A 21,042-nucleotide genomic window follows, 5' to 3' on the forward strand; every position below is an offset into this window, starting at 1 on the left:
TGCCATAGGAATAGCTGCTGAAAGTTTTGCCAGGTCTAACTCAGGACAAGGGATCCCCAAAGAGTCTTAACGCTTCTCTTAAAAGGATTCTGATAATGCTTTAAACCATATTGCTGTTAAGAATATCATATTCACTGAGCAGTAACAGGACTTCAAGGGATTGAAGTTTGCTGGAAATAATGAAGAAAAAAAACCCAACCGGTCTCTCCAGCCCTTCAGCCCTACCACCTATGTTTCCTGGCACGTCTGTACATAGATAATCCCTGTCTCCCTCCACCCGGCTGTTTATTAGTTTGAGGCCAGGTTGTCTCAGGGAATGCTGAAGACCTTTGGATGGATGTTTTATCTATGGACGGGTTATCTTCTTGATCAGGAAAAGACAACGACTGGCTCAACAGCTTCCAAGTTCAATAACCTCCTTTTCTTCTTAATAAATTGCTGAGGCATGAGAGGCTTCCGTTCCTTGCTGGCATCTTTTACACTGTGCCCAAAGAAACAATCGTATCAGGCTCAGGAAGGCAAATGACTGAAAGGGCAGGGAAACAGGAACCGTCCCCACGGATGTCCTCCCCAGAGAGGCTGGGAACGTGCTCTGCTGTGGGAAATGGGAAGCTGAGGTCAGCCAAAGTGCACGGCAGGTACGCACATCTCTTGGGACTGGAAGAACAGATAATGGCCTGTTTTGCTGTCCCCATTGCTCCCCTGTCCTGCTTATGAGCTCTCCCGGGCCACCTCCACACCTCACATGCACAGCGCACCTCCACCGCGTCATTCCTCAGTGTGGAAATGAAGGCAGGGAGATAAAGGTGGAGAGTGGGTGGTGACAACGCTCCTGAGAGCCCTGAGCCTACCACTCAGCAAGGCAGGCCCTGGTGGTGTCAGAAGAGCCCAGAAGAAAGGAGAAAGGAGTAGGGAATGAGCCCCCATCAGAAACTGGAAGGCAACAAACCTCATGGACAGTGAAGTAACAGAGGACGTTTCCAGACATACCCACTTGTTCGGATCTTTCAGACGCTTTGCCCTTTCCAGTTCCTTGTGCCTGAGGATATTAAGAGATTGTACAAAAAGTCTTGATAAAACAAACATACGGAGATCCCCTCAAGAGGCGGGGAGATATTATTAGCCCCTCTTTTACTGGCAGGCTTGGAACAATTAATTATTATCAGAAGTATTATCAGGTGCTTGTCACTGCTTTCCCTGGATCCACTTTACATAGTCCAGATTGGCTGTAAGCAATATGTTCCCAAACTGGTCTGATACCTCACAACTCCTGATAGCAGTTAATCCATTTCTCGGAGGAGGATCTCAATAGTAGTGGAAGAGCCATAATCTAGAATATATGCAGAGAGAATTTTGTGTCTATGGACCACCTAAGTATGCAGCATGCCTATATTCTCAGATTTTCTCACTGATGTCCTCCAGCTGATGTGTTCCACCTCCATGTCAGACCAGGAGGTAGGTTCTAGGCAGAGGACAGAGAAAGGGACAGGTAAGAGGAGGGTATATGGGGACCTAGGAAAGGCATATTGTATACGATGGCTCCATAATGCATGTGCTACTCCTTGCCTGCAAGATCTGGGCCCTTTCCCAGTGCACCTCTTCAGAAATAGCATCTGCACTGGCACGAGAACTTAGAATTTCTAACCAGGACACTGTTGTAAAGATCTGCATTTCTAGAAATAGACTGGTCACGTTTTAAGTGAAATCATGCCAATCCATGAAATCATGTGTCTAAAAGAGTCTTCTTCTCTTCCTAGCCCTGTTTGTGCTGCTGCTGCAGTACCATAGCACCTACCTTTGACACATGAGAGTTCATCGCCTTTGCCTTACACATTCTCTGTAAGTTTGGTGCAGTTTTTCTTATTAACCATGCTGTTATTAAAGGGAGAATCAGGTAGGTCAGCTGGCATACATGAGAAATATTTGCTGGAAAAGGGATCCAGATTCAAGTGAAAATACAGATTATGCTAGCAAAAAGAGTGCTTTGTCAACAAAGTGTACACTGACTCTATATGTAAAATCAATGACATAAGTGATCTTTGTCAGTTTAACTCCATCTATTTAACCATTGTTAAATGGTTAAATAAATAGCTATTGTACTATAAAAAAAAAATCATATGCACAATAGATATTACTGCATCACTGCAACTTTCCTGCGTTTGCTTTACCTTAGTTTTATGTCTGCAGAAAAAGTTTAAGAAATGAGGGATGAGAAGAGAAAGGTAGGGTTTAGAAACAACGTTAAGGGGGACACTGTGTCTTCTTTCTCATTCATAGCATCCCTCGGTCTCCCTGGTGCTGTGCAGTGCATGAATGAGAAAACACCGCCCGCTAGTGGTTTAGGCTGCTGGAGCCGGAGAGACTGCTTGGCAGAGGCTGCTCCCTGTTTCTGCTCTGCTGATGCTACTCCAGCAACGGTACTGGGACAAGGTGGGTGGCTCCCACTCCTCCTGCCCTCAGACGAAATCAGCATCTCTGGAAAAGGTCAGCGCTGAACTGAGCGAGAAGAGAGGTTCTTACTGGAAGTGCCATGGGTGGCTCACACCCTGTTTCTCATGTTTAGTGCCAATGTCCAGATGAAACACTCTAAATAAGCTATGGCATTTAATCTTACAGTTACCACAGTAAGAGAACTAATTGGTTGAAATGTGGTTACGATGAGCAAACACCTCTAAATCCACAGCGTGTTCAGAGTCATCACTGAAGTCAAAGAACAAAGCAGTGACCCTCCCGAAGCTTCCCCGAGGACAGCCCTCCTTGCAGGGCGGTGTGGAGATACCTCCGGTAGCCTGGTGTGAGCTAGCACCAGCATGGGAAGCAGCATAGCACCACTGTGCTTCACACTGCCCCCGCTAATTAGCCCCACTCCAGAGGAGATAATTAACTCAAGTGGAATGCTTTGCTGACAGCCAACCTGCTCCCCGACCTGAGCTGGTATCTCTCTAGCTCAGCATTGCACTGGGTGGTGTAGACAACCCGGGATGTCCAGGCTGAGTTTTTAGGGTTGGTGGCAAGACACCTTTTTTTTTTAAAAAAACCCTGAAAATATTTCTCTGAGATTTATCTAGGTCTTTGGCCCTACATAAAACTGTAGAGCCAAAGACCTCAGAAAGCCTCCCTCTCCCCCATGACTGTTTTCCTGCTTATGAGGTAAGATCATCCTTAACAGATGTTTGTTTACCTCTTCATAAAAACCTCCTGTGATTCTACAGCCTCCCCAAGCAGTGTGCTGCAGTGCTTTGCTATTCTTACAGTTGCAAAGTGTTTTTCTAATGTTTAGCTATATCATTTTTATTGCAAATTAAGCTGATTATTTCTTCTTCTACTTCTGGTGAATGTAGAGGACAACTGCTTAGTCTCTCCACCCATTATAACAAATGTTTATGTGCTGGAAGACTGTTATCATGCCTCCCCTCCTGTTGTTCTTTTCCTAGAGAAAACAAACTCAGTTATTTTATCCATTCCTTATAAGTCATGTTTTTTTCCATCTCTTATCATTTTGTTGTTGTTTTGGACCCTCTCCAATTTGTCTACATCTCCTGTAAAATGTAGTGCCTGGAACCGGACACACTGTTCCTGCTGAGAGCTCAGCAGTATTGAGTAAATGCACAAAATAATTGCTTCCTTTGCCTTATACACAAAACTCCCCTTAAAGCATCTCAGAATGAGATTTGTCTTTTTCTGCGGAAATCTCACTTAATAGACTCATATTCTGTCTCACCCCAGCTCTTTCTTTGCTGCACTGCTGCCAAAATGTTTACAGTCTAGTTTGGACCAGCATTTTTGGTGTCTGGGCAGTCATCTTTCCTGAACTGTATCTTGGTGCAGTCACCTCTGCAGAGGGCAGCCCAGCTCTCTAGTGTCTCATGTTCCTCTCAAATTCTGATCACCACAGCCCCCCTGCCTTCAGGAGGGACTGCCGCCCCCCAGCCCAGCTGTCATCCTTCTGGTTTTGTCCTCTAGTCTGCTGTCCAAAGCTTGCAAAGAAATACTGAGCAGCCCTGGAGGCAGAACTTCAGGGACATGGTCCTCCCAGCTGGAAAAGTGAAGCCATGATAATTACCCTTGATTATGGTACTTCAACCTGTGTAGCCTCTGCACGGTGACTTTGCTTGCTGCTCTGGGAGCCTGCGATCTAGGTATTTTCTAAATGCTCACTAAAGTCAAGGTATTTTATATCTACCATTTCCTCCTCATCTACCAGGCCCGTTAGTCAAAGAAGGAAATTAGCCTGGTTTGACAGGATTTGTTCTTCAAAATTCCCTGCTGATTGTTTCTTATCACCTTATTGTCCTTTAGCTACTTATAAATTGATTGTTTTATAATTGGTTCCAGTATCTCTCTAGGTATCACAGCTAGGCTGACTGGCCTGTAATTCCCCAGATCCTCTTATAACAGTAATTTTCAGAGAAGAACTGCGTTTAAGTTAAATAGATATTGAAAGGCATTCCACTTTTGCCCTGCTTATCTTTATTCATTGTCTAGTTTTGTTCCATACCTTAAATTAAAAACATGTTTCCCATAAGTATTTATCCTCTACTTGAGGCTCAGCACAATCCAACCCTGCCTTCAACTCTTCTCCTGTGTTCTTGCCCAAACTTTCCTGTTACTTACGTACTTCCCAAATTTCCCTCCTTCTTGATGCTTTTATCTTTCTCTCTTTCTTTTCTTTATGGTTTGTTTGCAGTTCCCTAGCAAAATATATTCCCCAGCAATTTCTATCCCCCAGTGCCTGGAGGGCTCTGAAGAGAGTCCTGGAAAAATCTGAGAGCTCTGCCCTTAAAATGTGGACAGTGACATTTACCACTCTTGTAGGGACATGGCAAGTTCTGCCTAAAGATTTGCCTGGGGCTAGCTACATTTAAATGATTTCTGAGACCAGTAGGTGGCAGAGAGAAAATGAAATCTGGGAGGCTCTGGTCCTAGTGATCAGACCGATAAATCGCTTTGGCCCCAGGATGGACAAAGACACGTGCTACTAGAAAGCAGGTGTCTGCTAAGTTGGGTAGCATCTAGCAAACAAGAGCATTGGGTAAAGCTCCCAGCTTCTTGCAGGGAGGCTGAATATATCTAGTGTTCAGCTTCAGCCATGAGCATAAGGTTTGTGTGTTCAGCAGAAGAACAGGAAGCATGTGCCACTTTCTAGCTAAGCAGATCAGGAGAAGATAACTTTGTTTGAGGGAGAGGTATCGTTATCCAGGGTTGTGCGCTATATAATTGCACAATCTGCTATCATGCATGAACAGAGCTGTTCAATAGCATGGCCCTGCCTTGTCCTGACATCATGTCTGTGTTGGAAATCCGTTTGGAATGAAAAATCCCACATTCCCCAAGTGACCTCGTAGTCTCTGAGCAAAAGGCTGAGTTGCAGTGGAGACTTCACAGTCTCAGTGGTGCCAGAAATGGGAATTCAGTCACCAGCCTCAAAACAGCTAGGGGATGAGAAGTCAGCAATGAAGCAAACTTCTTTCCAAAGAAAATAACATTTTAAAAATGCAGGAGATGTCCATGGTTCTTTGAAGGCAAGAAAAGTCCCCAAGGCAAGAAAAAGTCACTGAGAGTAACAGTGCTACTCTCATTAGCCACCACAATTTCTAGCACTGTATTTTGGAGATGGAAGTACTCAGCAATTCCACAGATGCCTAACGAGAGCATAAATGCTGGGCCAGGTACACAGGTTAGAAGTGTTGGCCATTATCAGTCTGGCACTGTCAGTGTTGCAGTTCTTTTGCAGGCTCAGTGAACGTCACATGCTGTGTGTGAGGTCCAGTCTTCTAGACCTCTGGTTTTATGGTCTCTACTTCTTTCTATCGCAGCCATTGCTTTCATATTACAAAGGCAGCTCTGACTTCCCTGATGCCTGAGAGAATCAAGTCCCCTTCTTGCTCTTCTTCTTTGCCCCGTCCACTTCATCCTCATCTCAAACAGCACTCCGCTGTGTAGCCCCCGTATAAGAGAAATTCCTCACTGGCCATCTTCATCTTCATTTAGGCCATTTTCTGTGGCCATTTTCTTCAGGGGGAAGAGGCCCTAGTGAGCTGGAGAAAGTGGCCCAGAGCTCAGTGGTGCCTTTTAAAAAGGCATCCAGTTGAAGGGACTGTGTGGTTTTCCCCAAACCAGAAATGTCCAGCAAACTCAGTGTGCCCCATGTTAAAGGCTCTGCACACTAGTGATAGCAAAGAGTCACCCTGATCGTTCAGATGAAGGGAACATATACCCAGTGATCAGTGACTTGAATATAATTTCTGCATCAGCTGCATCTTGCAAGCTGTTCTGCAACTTGCCAGTGTTTGATATTTGGATAGTGTTTGCAAATGGCAGATAGAAGGTTAATGGGAAATGTCTCTGACAGTAGCTGGATGTAATTTAGAGATGGACTACAGCCATGTAGTTACATACCAGATTTGGGGTTTGGCTCATTATATTAGAGAGATAAGGCCCAGAAAGGGATATGCACATTCAGTCAGAGCTGAGTTTTCCAAAAAGACAGTTTCAGTCTGAAAAGGGATGGGCAGTTTAACATCTGAACCATCTGGCCTCTGTGATGCACCAGCTTGCAGGCACTCTTTAAAGGTATTAGCTGCTGGTGGCATCATTTAGTCTTCCCTCTCATTTAGCCCTCCTTCCCTCAGAGGACAATGAGGGTGGCAGTGATGACCAGTCACTCATCTATTAATCCTAATTTATCTCAGTAGCATATAGCAAAACAAAGCAACAAAGGTATTCCTTACTCTTCTTTACTCCTTTTGTTGATCAAACTGCCTTTTCTTATTCACTTCATGTTCTTGGGACTTGTGCCTTCCCTCTGTGTGTCCTCTCTCCAGGAAGAGTGTTCCCATGCTTTATGTAGCACAGGCTGAAAAATGTCACGTATAGACCTCTACTACTTCTCTATTAAGGGACTGATTTATTAAGGTGTTCAGAATATGACCTTCATTCCAACTGCATGCATAGAGATTGATTTTTCTTTTGTGTCTCCAAACTGGTCCCTCTTGCAAAATATGATTCTTTTCCACCTCTCACTCATTCTTTAGCTCTTTCGAAATCCAGTTTGAAAACCATCATCTCTGCCTCCAGTTGTGCTTTGGACTTTGTGGCTATGCAACTCAGTTTAAAAGCTGTTTGGGAAGACAACTGCTGAAATGAGGCCCTCAACTTAGATGGGCACAAATGCCCAGAAACACTGAAGAGAGGCAAATTTTGTGGGCCTCATATTATAATATTTCATTCAAATGCCAGCTTTTCTAGAGACAGAGCATCTCCCAATGCCATTCTGGGGAATTAAATTCAGTGTTGAGTCTGCATAAAGAGAGAGGAGAGCTACTTGCTGCTTCATCACTTTATGAACCTGGTATCTGTACCATTGCTTAGCAGATCTTGCTTCCAGTAATCCTTTCTTTCTTCCAAGCTGAGCATCAAGAGCACATTCTGAGCAATTCATACAGAAAGACTACAAAAATAACACCTCAGAATAAAGTTACATCCTTTGGCTTATAATCAAAACTCACAGGGCAGTTAGCTGTACTTGTGGATGCACTACTGAGCCTGTGATTTTTCTCTTCTGTGGGCTCTCCAGCATTTTTGCAGATGGCTGGGGGGAGGTGAGTGCGCCTGGGGTAACATTCCTGTTTGCTGGGCTGCTGGAATTCGGCTATGCTCCTTAACAAAACAGTTTGTTTTAGGCATTTTTGATGCATGTGCATGTGCACGATGCTTTTGGAGGAAAAACTAAGCAGAACTAAGACACTGAAAGGCGAGGTTGTAAAATTGGTATTTCTCAGCTTTGATTAATATTGACTGATGATCTCATTTTCCCATAGTGCTTCTTTTTCCAGGCAAAAGGTGTTAAAGAGCAGTTCAAAGTATCTGACAATGCCAAATACAGACCCGGTACCTCAGTGACTGCCTGTGCTGGAAATCAGCAATGTGACTTGGCTGTAGGGTAGCTGTAGCTGGATGTAGAGTAACAAATTAATTCAATTAGTTCTGCCACTATCAGAGATGTTGGCACTCCCTTTTTACCTGTCACACCACAACACCTAAAGACTAGTGAGTGGGGACACATGCAGAGCTGTGCTGAACCGCAGCAGAATTGCAGAGATGGTTTGGTCCTTGCTTAACTGTGCAAACTCCCATTTATGCATGTATTAGGTTTTCACTGCCTGGCGCCTGTTCCTCTCCCCCCTCTGCTTTTTCATGTTCAGTGGATTCTCCTCTCTGTGCCTCTGCCTCTCTTTCTCTATTTTTTTCTCCCTATTGTTCCCCACGTCACTAACTGTCACTCACTTCATAAAGCCGTCTGGCTCGGAGCTTAAATATTGCAGGGCAACTAAAACCCACCATCAGAGCCAATTCAGTCATATCTGCTCAGTCGTGCGACAAGATTGGGACTTTTAGGGTAGGGAAGAAGAGAGACAAAAGTTCACTCTTTCCTGCAGAGTGCCAAGAGAGGAGGGGGACACATTTCTTCGGTGGAGCCTTTCACAGTGGCAAGTTGCTTGCTCAACGTCCTTAACCTATACAGTCTTTTTTGCTGGTAGTGTGCTCAGGTTGCAACGTTTGGAAGTGCAGGGTGGGGGTTTGCAACAAGCCCATGTGAGTTAAGAACACGAGTCTGTCAACTCTGAGTGGGCTTAGACAGTCTCCTGCTCTTTCCTCATGTCCGGCAATTTAAGGGACAAGGTGACTGCCTAAATTCATCGCTTGCACCTTTTTTGAGACTTGAGGGGCTGACTGCTTACAGGTGAAATCCTAGACATTTGAACTGGCTGTGCCACTCACCTTCAGTCCACCCAAAATTGCTCCTTGCAGTTGAACTGATTGAGCAACCTCCAACCACTTCACTTGCAGAAAATAGGATGGTCATGGCAGAGTTTTGAAAAAACATGACTAGTTTGGAAGTGATCTCAGGAGGAGTTCAGCCAAATGTAGCAAGCTGCAAGTGAGACATTTGATGGAGTTAGACAGGAAACATTTTTCCTTCTCTTGTACAGTGAGTTTTCCGTATGATAAGGTTTATCACATCTAGAATGTCGCTCTTGCGTGCTGCAGTGGAAATGTTCAAATGGTAGCTGTGGATATCAGCGTGACTCACAAAGAAAGAAAGGGATAGAGTTAACTGCGGTGCCTGGGGGACAATGAAGTTTATATTGTGTGTAGTAGTGTTTTTTACAGAGTTGCACATGATTGGTAACTGTTGGGTATACTTTGCTCTGTGAATTTGCAGAAAGAGAATGTTTAAATCAGTTTAGATAATGTATGTAAACAGCATAATCTTCTGCTAGACTTGTTAATGTAAGTGCTGACATTAACACACTCTTTTACACAACTTTAATGACTGAGAAAGTAGCAATTTTCTTCGGTGATTAAATTATATGTTTGCCGCTTACGCATGCAAGGTGTTTGTGCAAGCTGAGGGACTGCGTTCTGTTCTTTGTTTTCTAACATGGGTGTCTGGGGTTAAAATTTTACAAGGTTTGAAGGCAAGGAAAATGAGTCCATCTTGTTTTAGAAAAATGACATCAGAAGGGTTTTTTTGGTTGAAAATTTGTGAAATTCCCCACAGCCATAGAACTCTCAATATTTTGTGTGTTTGTCTATGTGTGAATATGTACACACAGTAGTTGAAACAGACTGGTATGCGTTGGTGTGTCATAACATATGGCATTACAAATATATCCCAGTGGTATCTGAAGGAGGAGGGAAGTTTAGATACTCAGATTTCCATGCTGTTGACTGTACCTTCTTTTTCTCAGCGCTTGTGTATGTGCGTCTGCATTTAGAAAACTATAGATGGAGGTAGTATCTAAGAGATGAACTTCTGGATCCCTGTGAGCAGCTATTTTATGAGTAATGCTCCCTGTTTCACTTGTCATGGTCAACAAGTCAGTCTTCCTGGATCACTCTAATATTCTGCATTCTTCAGAGACTTCAGACTGCTGCGATGTGTTAAATCAGCCCATCCCAAACAAGTTTCCTCTTTATTTCCCTCATTCATAGATTTTCCCTTGCCTAAAATTATATAGTGGGAAGTTTAGGATATGCAGGATGAAGTCCTGGGCTAGGAATAATTTCTTATCATGCAAAAATAATGACAGATGTAATGTTTGACTTGCATTCCTTGAAAATGGACCAGTTTCTTAGCTTTCCAAAAGAGCATCTACAGCTGGCTTCCAGCTCTGTGTTAGCCTGAGATAGCAGCACTGACATTTTAGAGGGAGAAAATAGTACTTCAGGTCCCAGCTATAGACCTTTGTGTCTTTCTCCAGGTTGGTTCCAATGTCGGTGTGGCAACTGACTTCAGAAGAGGATACTAAGAGTAGCCCCAATAACACCAAATGATGATATTGTATATAATGCATACTATATAGCGAAACTAGTATATATAGTAGTTATTAAGCTTATACAGATTTACTAACATAGTATTAGTGTTGTAATTGCTATTCTTATCTAACAGAGTGTTTTCTAATGTAGAATTAGTATATGCAACCTAGAGAGAATTCAGGTTTGTGTAGGTGAAAGATGGGCACCAATCTGAGATCTGTTTGACCCGTATGCAGTTCTGGTGCAGATGAGCTTGGGTGCTGGAAAGCTTCACTCTCTTTTCTAACCACTGTAGCTGCATGCTGATAAATCTGTTCTACTGTACTGCTGGCGAGTGTTTGTACGTGTACAAAATTTGAGCAGGCTCACGCAACTGAGCGTACAAGGCACCACAGAAGACTCTCACCTGGAAAAGGAGTTAAATATACTCCCTGGCTGAAAAGTAATTGCACATTTAGAGCCAGGGGAGAAAGAATTTAGCAAGCAGTTTGCTCTGGCTTCCCAGCCCTTCTCCTGCTAAGAAATCATTGTGATCAGGCAAATATGCAAGCAAGTAACCTTCCTTCTGTTCTCAAAGCATAATAGGGAAATACTTGCTGGTTAAAAGCAACAAAAGACATCAGTGGGAAAACCTGAAATCTTTTAAATTTAGCATAATTTGTGGTCATTCTCTTTCTTTTTTTCTTTCCTTAGACAGTAAGAAATGGGTGACTGGAGTTTCTTGGGGAACATATTAGAGCAGGTGAATGAGCAATCCACTGTCATCGGGAGAGTTTGGCTCACAGTGCTCTTCATTTTCCGCATCCTGATCCTGGGAACAGCTGCTGAACTAGTGTGGGGAGACGAACAGTCAGACTTTGTGTGCAACACCCAGCAACCTGGTTGCGAGAATGTCTGCTATGATGAGGCCTTCCCCATCTCCCACATCCGGCTCTGGGTCCTGCAGATCATTTTTGTATCCACACCTTCGCTAATGTACTTTGGCCATGCAGTGCACCATGTCCGTATGGAAGAGAAGAGGAGAGAGAGGGAGGAAGCTGAGAGGCGTCAGCAAGCTGAGGTGGATGAAGAGAAGCTGCCCCTGACTCCAAATCAAAACAAAGGCAACAACCCTGATGGAACCAAGAAGTTTCGCCTGGAGGGTACCCTCCTGAGAACCTACATCTTCCACATAATTTTCAAAACCCTCTTTGAGGTGGGATTCATAGTAGGTCAGTACTTCCTGTATGGCTTCCGAATTCTCCCCCTTTACCGCTGTGGACGGTGGCCCTGTCCCAATCTTGTGGACTGTTTTGTCTCCAGGCCCACAGAGAAGACCATCTTTATTATGTTCATGCTGGTGGTGGCTTCCGTGTCCCTCTTCCTCAACCTAGTGGAGATCAGTCACTTGATCCTGAAAAGGATCCGGAGGGCTCTGAGAAGACCAGCGGAGGAACAGCTGGGGGAAGTCCCAGAGAAGCCCCTCCATGCCATCACAGTCCCCTCCATCCCAAAGACCAAAGGCTACAAGCTGCTGGAAGAAGAGAAGCCGGTTTCCCATTATTTCCCTCTCACAGAAGTAGGGGTCGAGCCCACTCCCCTTCCATCAGCCTTCAATGAGTTTGAGGAGAAGATTGGGATGAGACCACTGGAAGATCTCTCCAGGGCATTTGATGAGAGGTTACCATCATATGCACAAGCAAAGGAACCAGAAGAGGAGAAGGTAAGAGCAGAGGAGGAACAAGAAGAGCAGCAGGGACCTCAGAAAGAGCCAGGGGTGAAGAAAGCAGAGGAGGAGGTGATGGCCGATGAAGTGGAAGGGCCTTCAGCACCTGCTGAACTCGCCACTGATATGAGACCCCTCAGCAGGCTAAGTAAAGCCAGCAGCCGGGCAAGGTCAGATGATTTGACTGTATGAAGGTGCAGGATATGGGGAGCACGTGAAAAGGAAAAGGTTGAAGAGAAAAGGAGAGATAGAGAAAGAATCAAAAGATATTTTTAAGCAAAGTGCTAAAATGGCCATTTGAATATTATTTCCTCTTGAGATTCTCAACTGGAAAGGTACTATCATGGTAACTGTGCCTTATTTGCCCTGTATGTCCATTTGAAAAGGAACATTTTCCCTGTATCCACATGCCAGCTCACTCCTTTCAGTAATATCTCCACTGTACACATAACTGATGTCTTTTAAAACCTAACATGGCAGTGAAGCCCAAATGTCACCACTGTGAATGTATTTACTGTGTTCCACTTCCCTCTAGGAATGTGGGGAGGATCGGTCTCTTCAGCCAGCAAGGGGGAAGACTGATCAACTGTATCTAGTATTTCTTTTTCTGTTTCCACCTATGGCATGCTGAGCAGACCTCCCCTTCACAGTTGGCATGGAATTGCAGTTATTTAATTCACAAAGTGAATTCTGTGCTTAGCATCAACACACTAAAATAGTAAGCACTATTTCCCCTCTCTATTCAGAAAGTAAGGGCTAAAATGTCCCAAATTTCTCTGTGAATGCAAATCTGAGTTAGGTAAAAATATTTTGCCTTTGTCAAAAATATTTCTCCTCTTCAAGTGACATTGACAGTGGGCAAGGTTAACAGTAGCTCTCTACTAGGATTTAGCAGATGCCCACAGATGGATTATTTGTTCCCAAGAGGGTCATCCAGCCCCGAGCCTATTTCAGAGCACTGGAAAGAATAAATTCGAGTGATATTTTTCACTTGTAGTCTTGTGACTTAAAGATCTGAAACTTGATTTAGCAAAGCAAGCGTGGGAAGGCTTCTGTGAAAGGAGGAAACAGCTACAGCCCCCAGAGCATGAAACCAAATATAAGCCTTCACAGCATGATCCTGACATGTGCTCAGTTCCTGGAGCTCCCAGACTTACAGGCACTCGGCAAATCTCAGGCAGAGTTGTGAACCTAAACCAGGGGTCTCAGTAACTATGTGACTATTTGAACCTCTAAATACAAAACTGGTTGTTCAAGTTTGAAAAGTCTGATATGATAATAGTCTTCTGACATCCTTTGTTTTTAATTTGACAGACGGGAGCCATCCAGCGGTCTACTTCTCTATTAAATGCCAAAGTCTCAAGTAAAACAAGGCCTTTCAAAAGATGATTTAGACCTTTTGTGCCAACAGGTCTGTACCGAACTCTCAGAGCCTCAGCAAAATCTTTTTTACAAAAGGCAGAAAAGCATGTGCTTGCAAATGTTTAAATGTCTGTGGATTTCTAATTTTAGGACTACAGCAGCACCTTTTGGCTGGGACAGTGCAGCAATGCGTTCAAAAGCTTCAGGTTAACAGTTATGTCCCCCCCAAAACTGAGCCTCATGCCAGAAAAGTGCAGGTATGCACTCTCATCTGCTCTGCTCTGCAAACCTCAGACCCTGCCAGCTCAGCAAATTCTTTCTGCTGGGCTGCAGCCCATCCCATTGTTCCCAGGGCAGGCTCTAATCCAGGTCAGGAAAAAAAAGGTCTTTGGCACAATGCATAAAACTCATCCCGCCGTTAGCTAGAAAAGACCCCCTGCGGTCTCCCATTGTAGCAGGGATGACTCAAAGCCCATGAAAGTCAAATGGGTGTCTGAGCGAGCTCTGGGTAGGCTTGGGCTCACACCTCCAGTCCTGCTGCCCCATGTCCCAGCCCAGGCAGCCACCAGTACAGTCAGTTCTGTCACTCGCTGATCTAACCTGTTTGGTGGAGTTCCCCTGCCTTGTTACACAGCTGCCCCATACGAGCGCAAAGGTGGCTGGACTTCACTGCCGAGTGAAGTAAGCTGTACATATGTAGAAAGTTTGTAGGGTGCATTGGGATTCTTCAGCACCATAGTGGTGCCACTTTTTTTTTTTTTTTTTAACTACACTATTAATCCTTTTGCTCCTCTTGGGCCTGTGTATTTTCCCAAGGTTTGCAGCCTGAGGTCAAAATCTTTGCTCCCTGGACAAAGGCTGTTAGGTTGTCCTTCCTTGTGAAGGAAGAATAGAAGGTACCTCCTCAGTTTTGGGAAGGAATATGACAAAGCAACACATGCGAAGGAACATGCAGAGAGAGAATCTGGAGGCTACCATTTATCCCCTCTCTTAATACTGAAACAGGAGAAGAGTTAACACAAATGAAAGGCAACTGACGAAAGATAATGTTTTTCAGCAGGGAAAGAGTCCACTGTGCCCGATTCAAGATACTAGAATTCAAGAAAGGGCAAAGATTTAGATGAACAGCAAAATCACCACACCTATACTAGATGGGATCTATTACTTTTAATTTTCTTCACAGGAAGAGGTAAGAGAGTTCTAATGGCTCTAAGCCTAAACCAGCCCACCCGTTGGAGGGGGTTGGAAAAACACTTTCCTGTAGGTAAAAAAAAATGTATCTGTAACGGTTCAGTATGAGGTATCTTTCACCTTCCTCAGAGCATCTGACCCTTCCAGATACCAATGGACTAGATGAATCACCCCCACCCTTGTTTACTTCTAATTACTTGACAAGTCCTTTTACATAGAAAGTATTTTAATAACCAACTCTGTTCCTGACCTCTGACATGCATACCTTCATTAGCTCACTGGACTAATTAAGATGAGTGCTTATTCATCAGAGGTATATGGTCACAACATGGCTGTCGGGTGGTCCAGTCTTTAATCATCAGATGTTGAGTATGTCATTCTTTTTCACTGGAGTGCCTCAGTAAAATGGACTATATGCAGTGTGCTCAATGGACACGCTGTAGTTCTTTCACAGCTGCTGCAGGAAAGCTCGTTTCTTCCTCTGGGTCACGACAGCACAATGAAACAAGCCAGCATTTTCCTCCTGCATCCAGTCAACTGCTTGCTGATTTTTTTCCAAGCCAGTTTTCCAGTACCCTGCCAGACTGCTAGCAAATCTGTAGCCACCAAGTACGAGCCACGGCATCAAATCAGCGCTTCTCGGCAAACTGGGCAGGGAACTAACAGTCTGGTCTTCTGGCATTCAGCCTCATCTCTGCAATGAAATCACTGTGGGACTGTCAGCAAGTCATTCTTCCTTCTTGTACAATTGGGAATAATTTTCTACCTCACAAAGACAATGTGAGGCTCGATATATTACGTTAGTAATAGAATGGGAGGTCCTTGGATGGAAGGCCCTACAGATGAGCAAAGGATTATTGCTATTTCTGGATGTGATAACATATAAATGTGTTTTATTCCCTCTCAATGAGACAAATTTAAACATTTATTCAAGAAATTCCTAGTGAAGTTGCATAACAGCCGCAGAGCTGTGGATTCAGTGTATGATCCTACTTGACAAATATTTAAGCAAAACATAGATATAAATGTAAAGAACAGGGAAAATTATCTTCTTGGGAAGGGGGAAGTCACTGGACAATTAGAGCCATGCCTGGATCACTTAAAGGTGTGTGTACCCCCTTGGCTCCCTGTGCAAATAAATTACTAACTGGCTCTCTGCAAGGAGCATAAGTTGCAAGTGTCAAAATCACCAAAGGAGGTGAAAGTAGAAGAGAAAGGTAGTGTCTTAGCTTACAATAGCATGTGGGAGTTGGTGTTCTCTAGTGTCTAGAGCAGTGGACCTAGGATAATAATCTTAGATTTATTTCCAGCTCTGCTTCTGACTTGCTGTGATAATCCCTTTACCTCTCAGTGCCTGTTATCTCCACCTGTAAAATGGGTGTAAGAATTTCCACCTACCTCACAGGGATGTTGTGAGGCTTCCTTAATTCTGTTTGTAAAGTAAGTAGGAATGATCTGATGAAAAGCACTGCTGAAATGCATGGTATCCTTGTTATTTCCTGGCAGAACTGCTAACTTGGTTAATACATGACTCCTTGACCAGAAGGGCGGTACTTTGAAAACGCAAACACTGCATTGCGCTCACAACATCAACACGGATGTGGATTTGCCATGAGTGAAAAAGACTCTATTGATCCCCCACCCCTCTCCCACCTTAGCCTTGGCCTGGCCGTTTGAAGCAGCGGTGACAGTGTGGTTACATGGACCCCTCTTCTCCATCCCCAGCATCCAATCTGGAGCAGCATTTATGCTTAAATAAGACAGTTCCTGGAGGGGGATGCAGGTTGGTGGAGCTCTAACAATTTTAAGGGCCTTGCAAGGCATGCGGGAGAGGGTTGTATAATGCACAATATTGCTGGGCTTCTGTTTTAAGCCAGTTAGTGCAAACTACAAGTTAATTTTCTAGAGTCTCCATGGAAGAGTTTACAATTGCTTATGGCACACAGAAAAAAAGCCACCCTTCATGAATGCAGACCCACAAATTATCATGTTATACTGAGTCTTTCCTCTAAGTGAGATAGATACCAATGATTTCTCAGCACTGAAACACAATGAGGTACAGATTCCTCCTCCTGTAGGAGGGGAGAGATTTGAGGGGATCTCTGCTCCATAGGTCTGTGTGGGCATGAAATCTACTTACTGAGGGAGGAAAGTCCAGTCTCTCCTGCCACTCAGTAACTCACTGACTGTGCAGTTTTACATTTAAAGAGCGGCTGTGTCACACAATGCTGAAAAAAAAAAGTGGCAGTTTGCTGTTTTGTATAGAAAATGGCTTTTCAGGCTGACAACTGAAAAGTAATCCTAGCCTAGGCATAGTTTTGTTTAGTAAAGACAGGAACATCCATGAGAACTAGACTAAAGCCTTCCTATAAGCCCGAGGCAGTTGTGATAAAACGGTATATGGTGCCAGATTTCCTGAGGGCCAGGGCTGGATAAGCGTGCCAAAATCAGGGGACTTGTTGAAGTATTAGAATATTTTTTTTCCCCCAACAGAATGACACTACCATTTCTTTGGCTCTGTGTGTGCTACACCTTTTAACATGGCTCAGGAAAGGCTTTTTGCCAACACCAAATGTGCTTACACAGTTGAGTAGTAACCATGACAAATAAATGTGTGTTGGCTTGCCAAGACGTAGCCTGGCACACAATCCTTTCCTTGCAACTAGCTTGGCATGCACCTATTTCAGTAGAACAGGCAAGACTCGTGTCTCTGTCAACAATTCGAGTTTTTCTCTCAGCAGCTTGATGTGCAAAGAGACATTGAAGATTTTTTCAGCCTAGAGAGGAGGGGGCTAAGGGTTTGGGGAGCCCTAATTGCTGTCTGCAGGTACCTAATGGGGAGTTACAGGGAAGATGGAGACAGACTCTTGACAGAAGCATGCAGCAAAAGATCAGAGGCAACGATCCCAAGGAGTAGCAAAGAAAATTTTGACTAAAAAAATTCTGACAAGGAAAACAATTGTTCAAATGGAGAGTGGTTCAGCACTAAAGCAGGTGCCCAGAGACACGGTGGGATCTCCATCCTTGGGGGATGAAGCCTGGGAAAAGCACTGAGCATCCTGGTCTGACTCTGCATTGAGCTGAAGGTTGGGCAGCTGGTCCCTTCCAGCCTGAACCATCTGTCCCATGGGAGGCTGAACTACCACTGCGTGGTAGAACAACAGGTGTGGGGCACTGTCTGCCTCTCCGGGGTGTTCTGGTAGAGCTTGTTTAGACTGTCCCAGCAGGCAATACCAACTAACCAGGCATCGCAGCAGAGGCCGATGCACAAACACAGGCAACTGATGTTTGGTAGCTAGAAAAGCTGCTTGAGGCCGGAACCATGTGTTGTGTAACTGGTTTGGAAAGAGCATTACAAATAAAATAATTAAAAAAAAAAAAAAAAGAGTACGCTTGTCAACAGAGAAAATCATGGAAATCTAAGGGGCTTAGGTCTTTCCAGCTCCCTTTAATTTCAGCGTCAAGTATGCCTTTAAATCCATCTGAAAGTGCAAAGGACTGCATTTTAATGTTCTGTCAACAAAAACCTGTGTATTTTAAAGCTTGCTGATCTGGGATGAAGCAGAACTGAATAGAAATGGTGATTACAGAGCTACTGACAGAACATTTTGAAAAAAAAACAAAGACTGTTGGCCTTTGCCTTGCTAGATCCAGCCTGGCACAGTAAAATCAAAACAAGCCATATATTGGTTTCCGAGGAGAAAAGGCTGTATTGCTTGGAAAAGTCATGGAGCAGCCTACTGAAAACCTTTTAAGTCAACACAGCACAGAATCTGTGGTGAAACATTAGAGTTGGCTCCTATGGTGTTTCCATGAAGCTCAGGGGAGAGCTGGATTGAAGGATGATTGGAATATGGAAACCCAGTTACAAATGAGCATACCAAAAAATCCTGGATTACAGGCAGTTGCGGGGCAGAGGCTGTGCAGGAGGGCAGCAGGGAGTCCCAGGTACCGGCTCAGCACGCCAGCCGACAGGCAGGCTGCAGGCAAAGGCCGAAGTGAGGAAGCCTGCAAGCTCATCGGCCAAGTACCTCATTGTAAGGATAAGGCAAGCCAACCTGAGACATGAACTAAACCCAGCCTGTTACCAAATCTGGTATTTCTGTATTTTAAGAAGGTCAGCAACTGTAAAATAATTTAATTGAACTTTTATGCACTGGTTCCTCTATTTACTTAGTAGAATTGTGAACCAGAACTAGCATGGGCAAAGCTTTTTTTCCCAATCCTTCTACCTAAGTATATGAAGAATTACTGGGACAAAAATGTTCAGGTAAGTTTCTCAATACATATATGTTAGTTCAAAGAAAAGTCATAGACAACCCCATAAAGGAATTCATCTATTGCCAGTGAACATCATTGTCTCAGCTCACCACAAATAAATTCAAAAGAAATTCAGAAATCAGAATTATGTCGGATTACTCCCAGCTTCAGAGCTCTTGTTTATGAAAACCGCTGGAGAGAAGAGAAAAGAAAATGGATGGCTGGCTGCCAGCTAAGCCTATTTGTCATGAATATGCCCCGTAGCAGCTTCTGGAAACCTGTGCTATTTCTAAATACACTCTTGGCCAACAAACTGCTTTAATTCAATATTCTCCACCTTTCCGCTTTATTTAAAAGACTTGACTTTAGTTCCCTCTACAAACTGAACATAAAATAGCCACATTCACACTTTAATATGTGGAAGAATAAAATACGGAACTGAGTGGAAACCTGCCACTGTACTGACCAGCCCTTCTTCCTCGTGCGCTGCCTCTCCTCTCTGGGCACCTCCATCTATATTCTGTTTAATGAAACTACCAGCCTCTCACAACTCAGAAGTTGCCTTTGTACCTGTGGAGTGCCATTGACCCTTCTCTCTACACGTGCACACCAGTGGCTATCTAAGGAGGAACAACACGGAATAAATTTCCCATTTTCTTTTTACATCTTTTCTTCCCTGAAGGAGAAGTCCTGGGGCTGGTGGGTGGATGTGATTTTTTCCAGTAGGAATTATCTTCTTCCCTGTGTGTTTCTCCCAAGGCTCAGGGATCAGTAAGTTACAGCTAAGCAGAAGCATGTTTCAAGCCTACTTATAAACACATGCAAAGAAGAAAGTTTAAGGACCTATGACCAAACTCTGCCGTGTTTTTTAACCTTGTGTTGAAGTGAGTGGTGATGCCAAGGTGTAAACAAGAGCAGAATTTGGCTTTGTGTAATTTATTTTTTAAAGGATTTCCTGTTAACTTCTTTAAAAAGCAACCAACAAGTAACCTTGCCCCACAACCTACCAATACAGAACAAAACAACTGCAAATCCCTCCAAACTCAAGAATCTCATCACTTTAGGAAAGATCAGTTTCTAAGTAGCAGATACAGAAAGGAAGGACAGGGAAGTCCTATCTCAGCTCTGCATTAATTGGCAGCAATACCAGAAGCTGTAAAAAAAAAGCCTCACATCAAATACGATAATCTGCTCCCTCAGTTCATTTCCCCGTGAAAGCTGAATGTTTTTTTCTCTTTGCAATGCTGTAGACAAGGAGACAAATTTCAAACCAAGATGACTGACAGCAAGACAGCCGAAAACAATCAAAAGAGACTGTGGGACTAATCTGGTGACTCGGTACAACCAAACGTAGATTCGTTTTCCTAGTGAAATGAGTTGTAATGAATAAAGGTTCCTGATTTTCAATCAGCAGGGGCTCTGTGCTTTGTTAAAACTCCCAACTAACACCCCTTGATTCTTTCTCTTCCTGTATGATTTATTATTCCAAATATAGTGTTTTAAGTGGCAAAGGTTAGGTGTGTTTTTAAGAGGTAAAAAAAAGAGACGAGACGCCATTAAGTTCAAGTGGGGACATGATTGTGACATGAAGGATTGGATCTCACACCGATAGGCATCAGGAAATTCCCTGTTTGAACTTTTACTTCCCTTCTGGCCCCATTCCTTGATAAATTGTAATTGCAAGGCCCGAAAGGCATCCCCAGCCCGGTTCTCGGCCAGAGGGTGGGTGGAAAGGGCCCCACGTGGGAGACTATCTCCCCTCAGGCGGGAAGATGGGTCTGGAGCAGCCGTGCCGCGCTCCACCGCCCCGCCACGGCTGCGCAGGGCTCACCGCGGCGCTCAACTGGCAGCATGGGGTTTGCTCCCGCAGCCGGCCACCCCCTTTCCCCGCGGGGCCCCTTCCCAGGGCTTCCCCCGGCGGCCAGAGCGGCACCACCGGCCCCGGGACGCGACAGCGGTCAGGGAAAGGGGGCAGGTTTCCTCCCAGGCCCTGGCTCAGCAGCCTGCCCGCGGCAGCAACTCCCACCCCCAGGCCCCCTCTTGTTCCCCCGGCGGGGTGAGGGCCCCCCCACAGCCGGCGGCGGGGAGGGGGCGCGAGCGCGAGCACTCCCGCCCCGCCCCGCCCCGCCCCGCTCCGCTCCTCCACGCGGGGGGCGGTGCGCCAGGCTGGGGGAGGCGCCCGCGCGCCTGCGCAAGCCGCG

General features: G+C 44.6%; 1 protein-coding gene across 8 annotated transcripts in view; it reads left to right on the forward strand.

The window, feature by feature from the left end:
- Positions 1-20,252, forward strand: part of GJA8 (gap junction protein alpha 8) — a 46,289-nt gene extending 26,037 nt beyond the window's left edge. For 4 of the 8 annotated variants that reach the window (XM_074813193.1, XM_074813201.1, XM_074813208.1 and 1 more), the window contains 3 exons: positions 1,758-1,839; positions 2,278-2,430; positions 11,017-20,252. In XM_074813193.1, coding sequence (XP_074669294.1) covers positions 11,027-12,220 — 1,194 coding nt within the window. In that variant the 5' untranslated portion in view covers positions 1,758-1,839; positions 2,278-2,430; positions 11,017-11,026 and the 3' untranslated portion in view covers positions 12,221-20,252. Of the gene's footprint in view, positions 1-1,113; positions 1,456-1,757; positions 1,840-2,277; positions 2,485-11,016 lie in introns of those variants that run through there. The other 4 variants (XM_074813240.1, XM_074813223.1, XM_074813216.1 and 1 more) reach the window with 4 other exon arrangements.
- The last annotated feature ends 790 nt before the right edge of the window (positions 20,253-21,042 follow it).

The sequence above is a fragment of the Strix aluco genome, chromosome 2 (assembly GCF_031877795.1).
Source record: "Strix aluco isolate bStrAlu1 chromosome 2, bStrAlu1.hap1, whole genome shotgun sequence".
Taxonomy (NCBI): domain Eukaryota; kingdom Metazoa; phylum Chordata; class Aves; order Strigiformes; family Strigidae; genus Strix; species Strix aluco.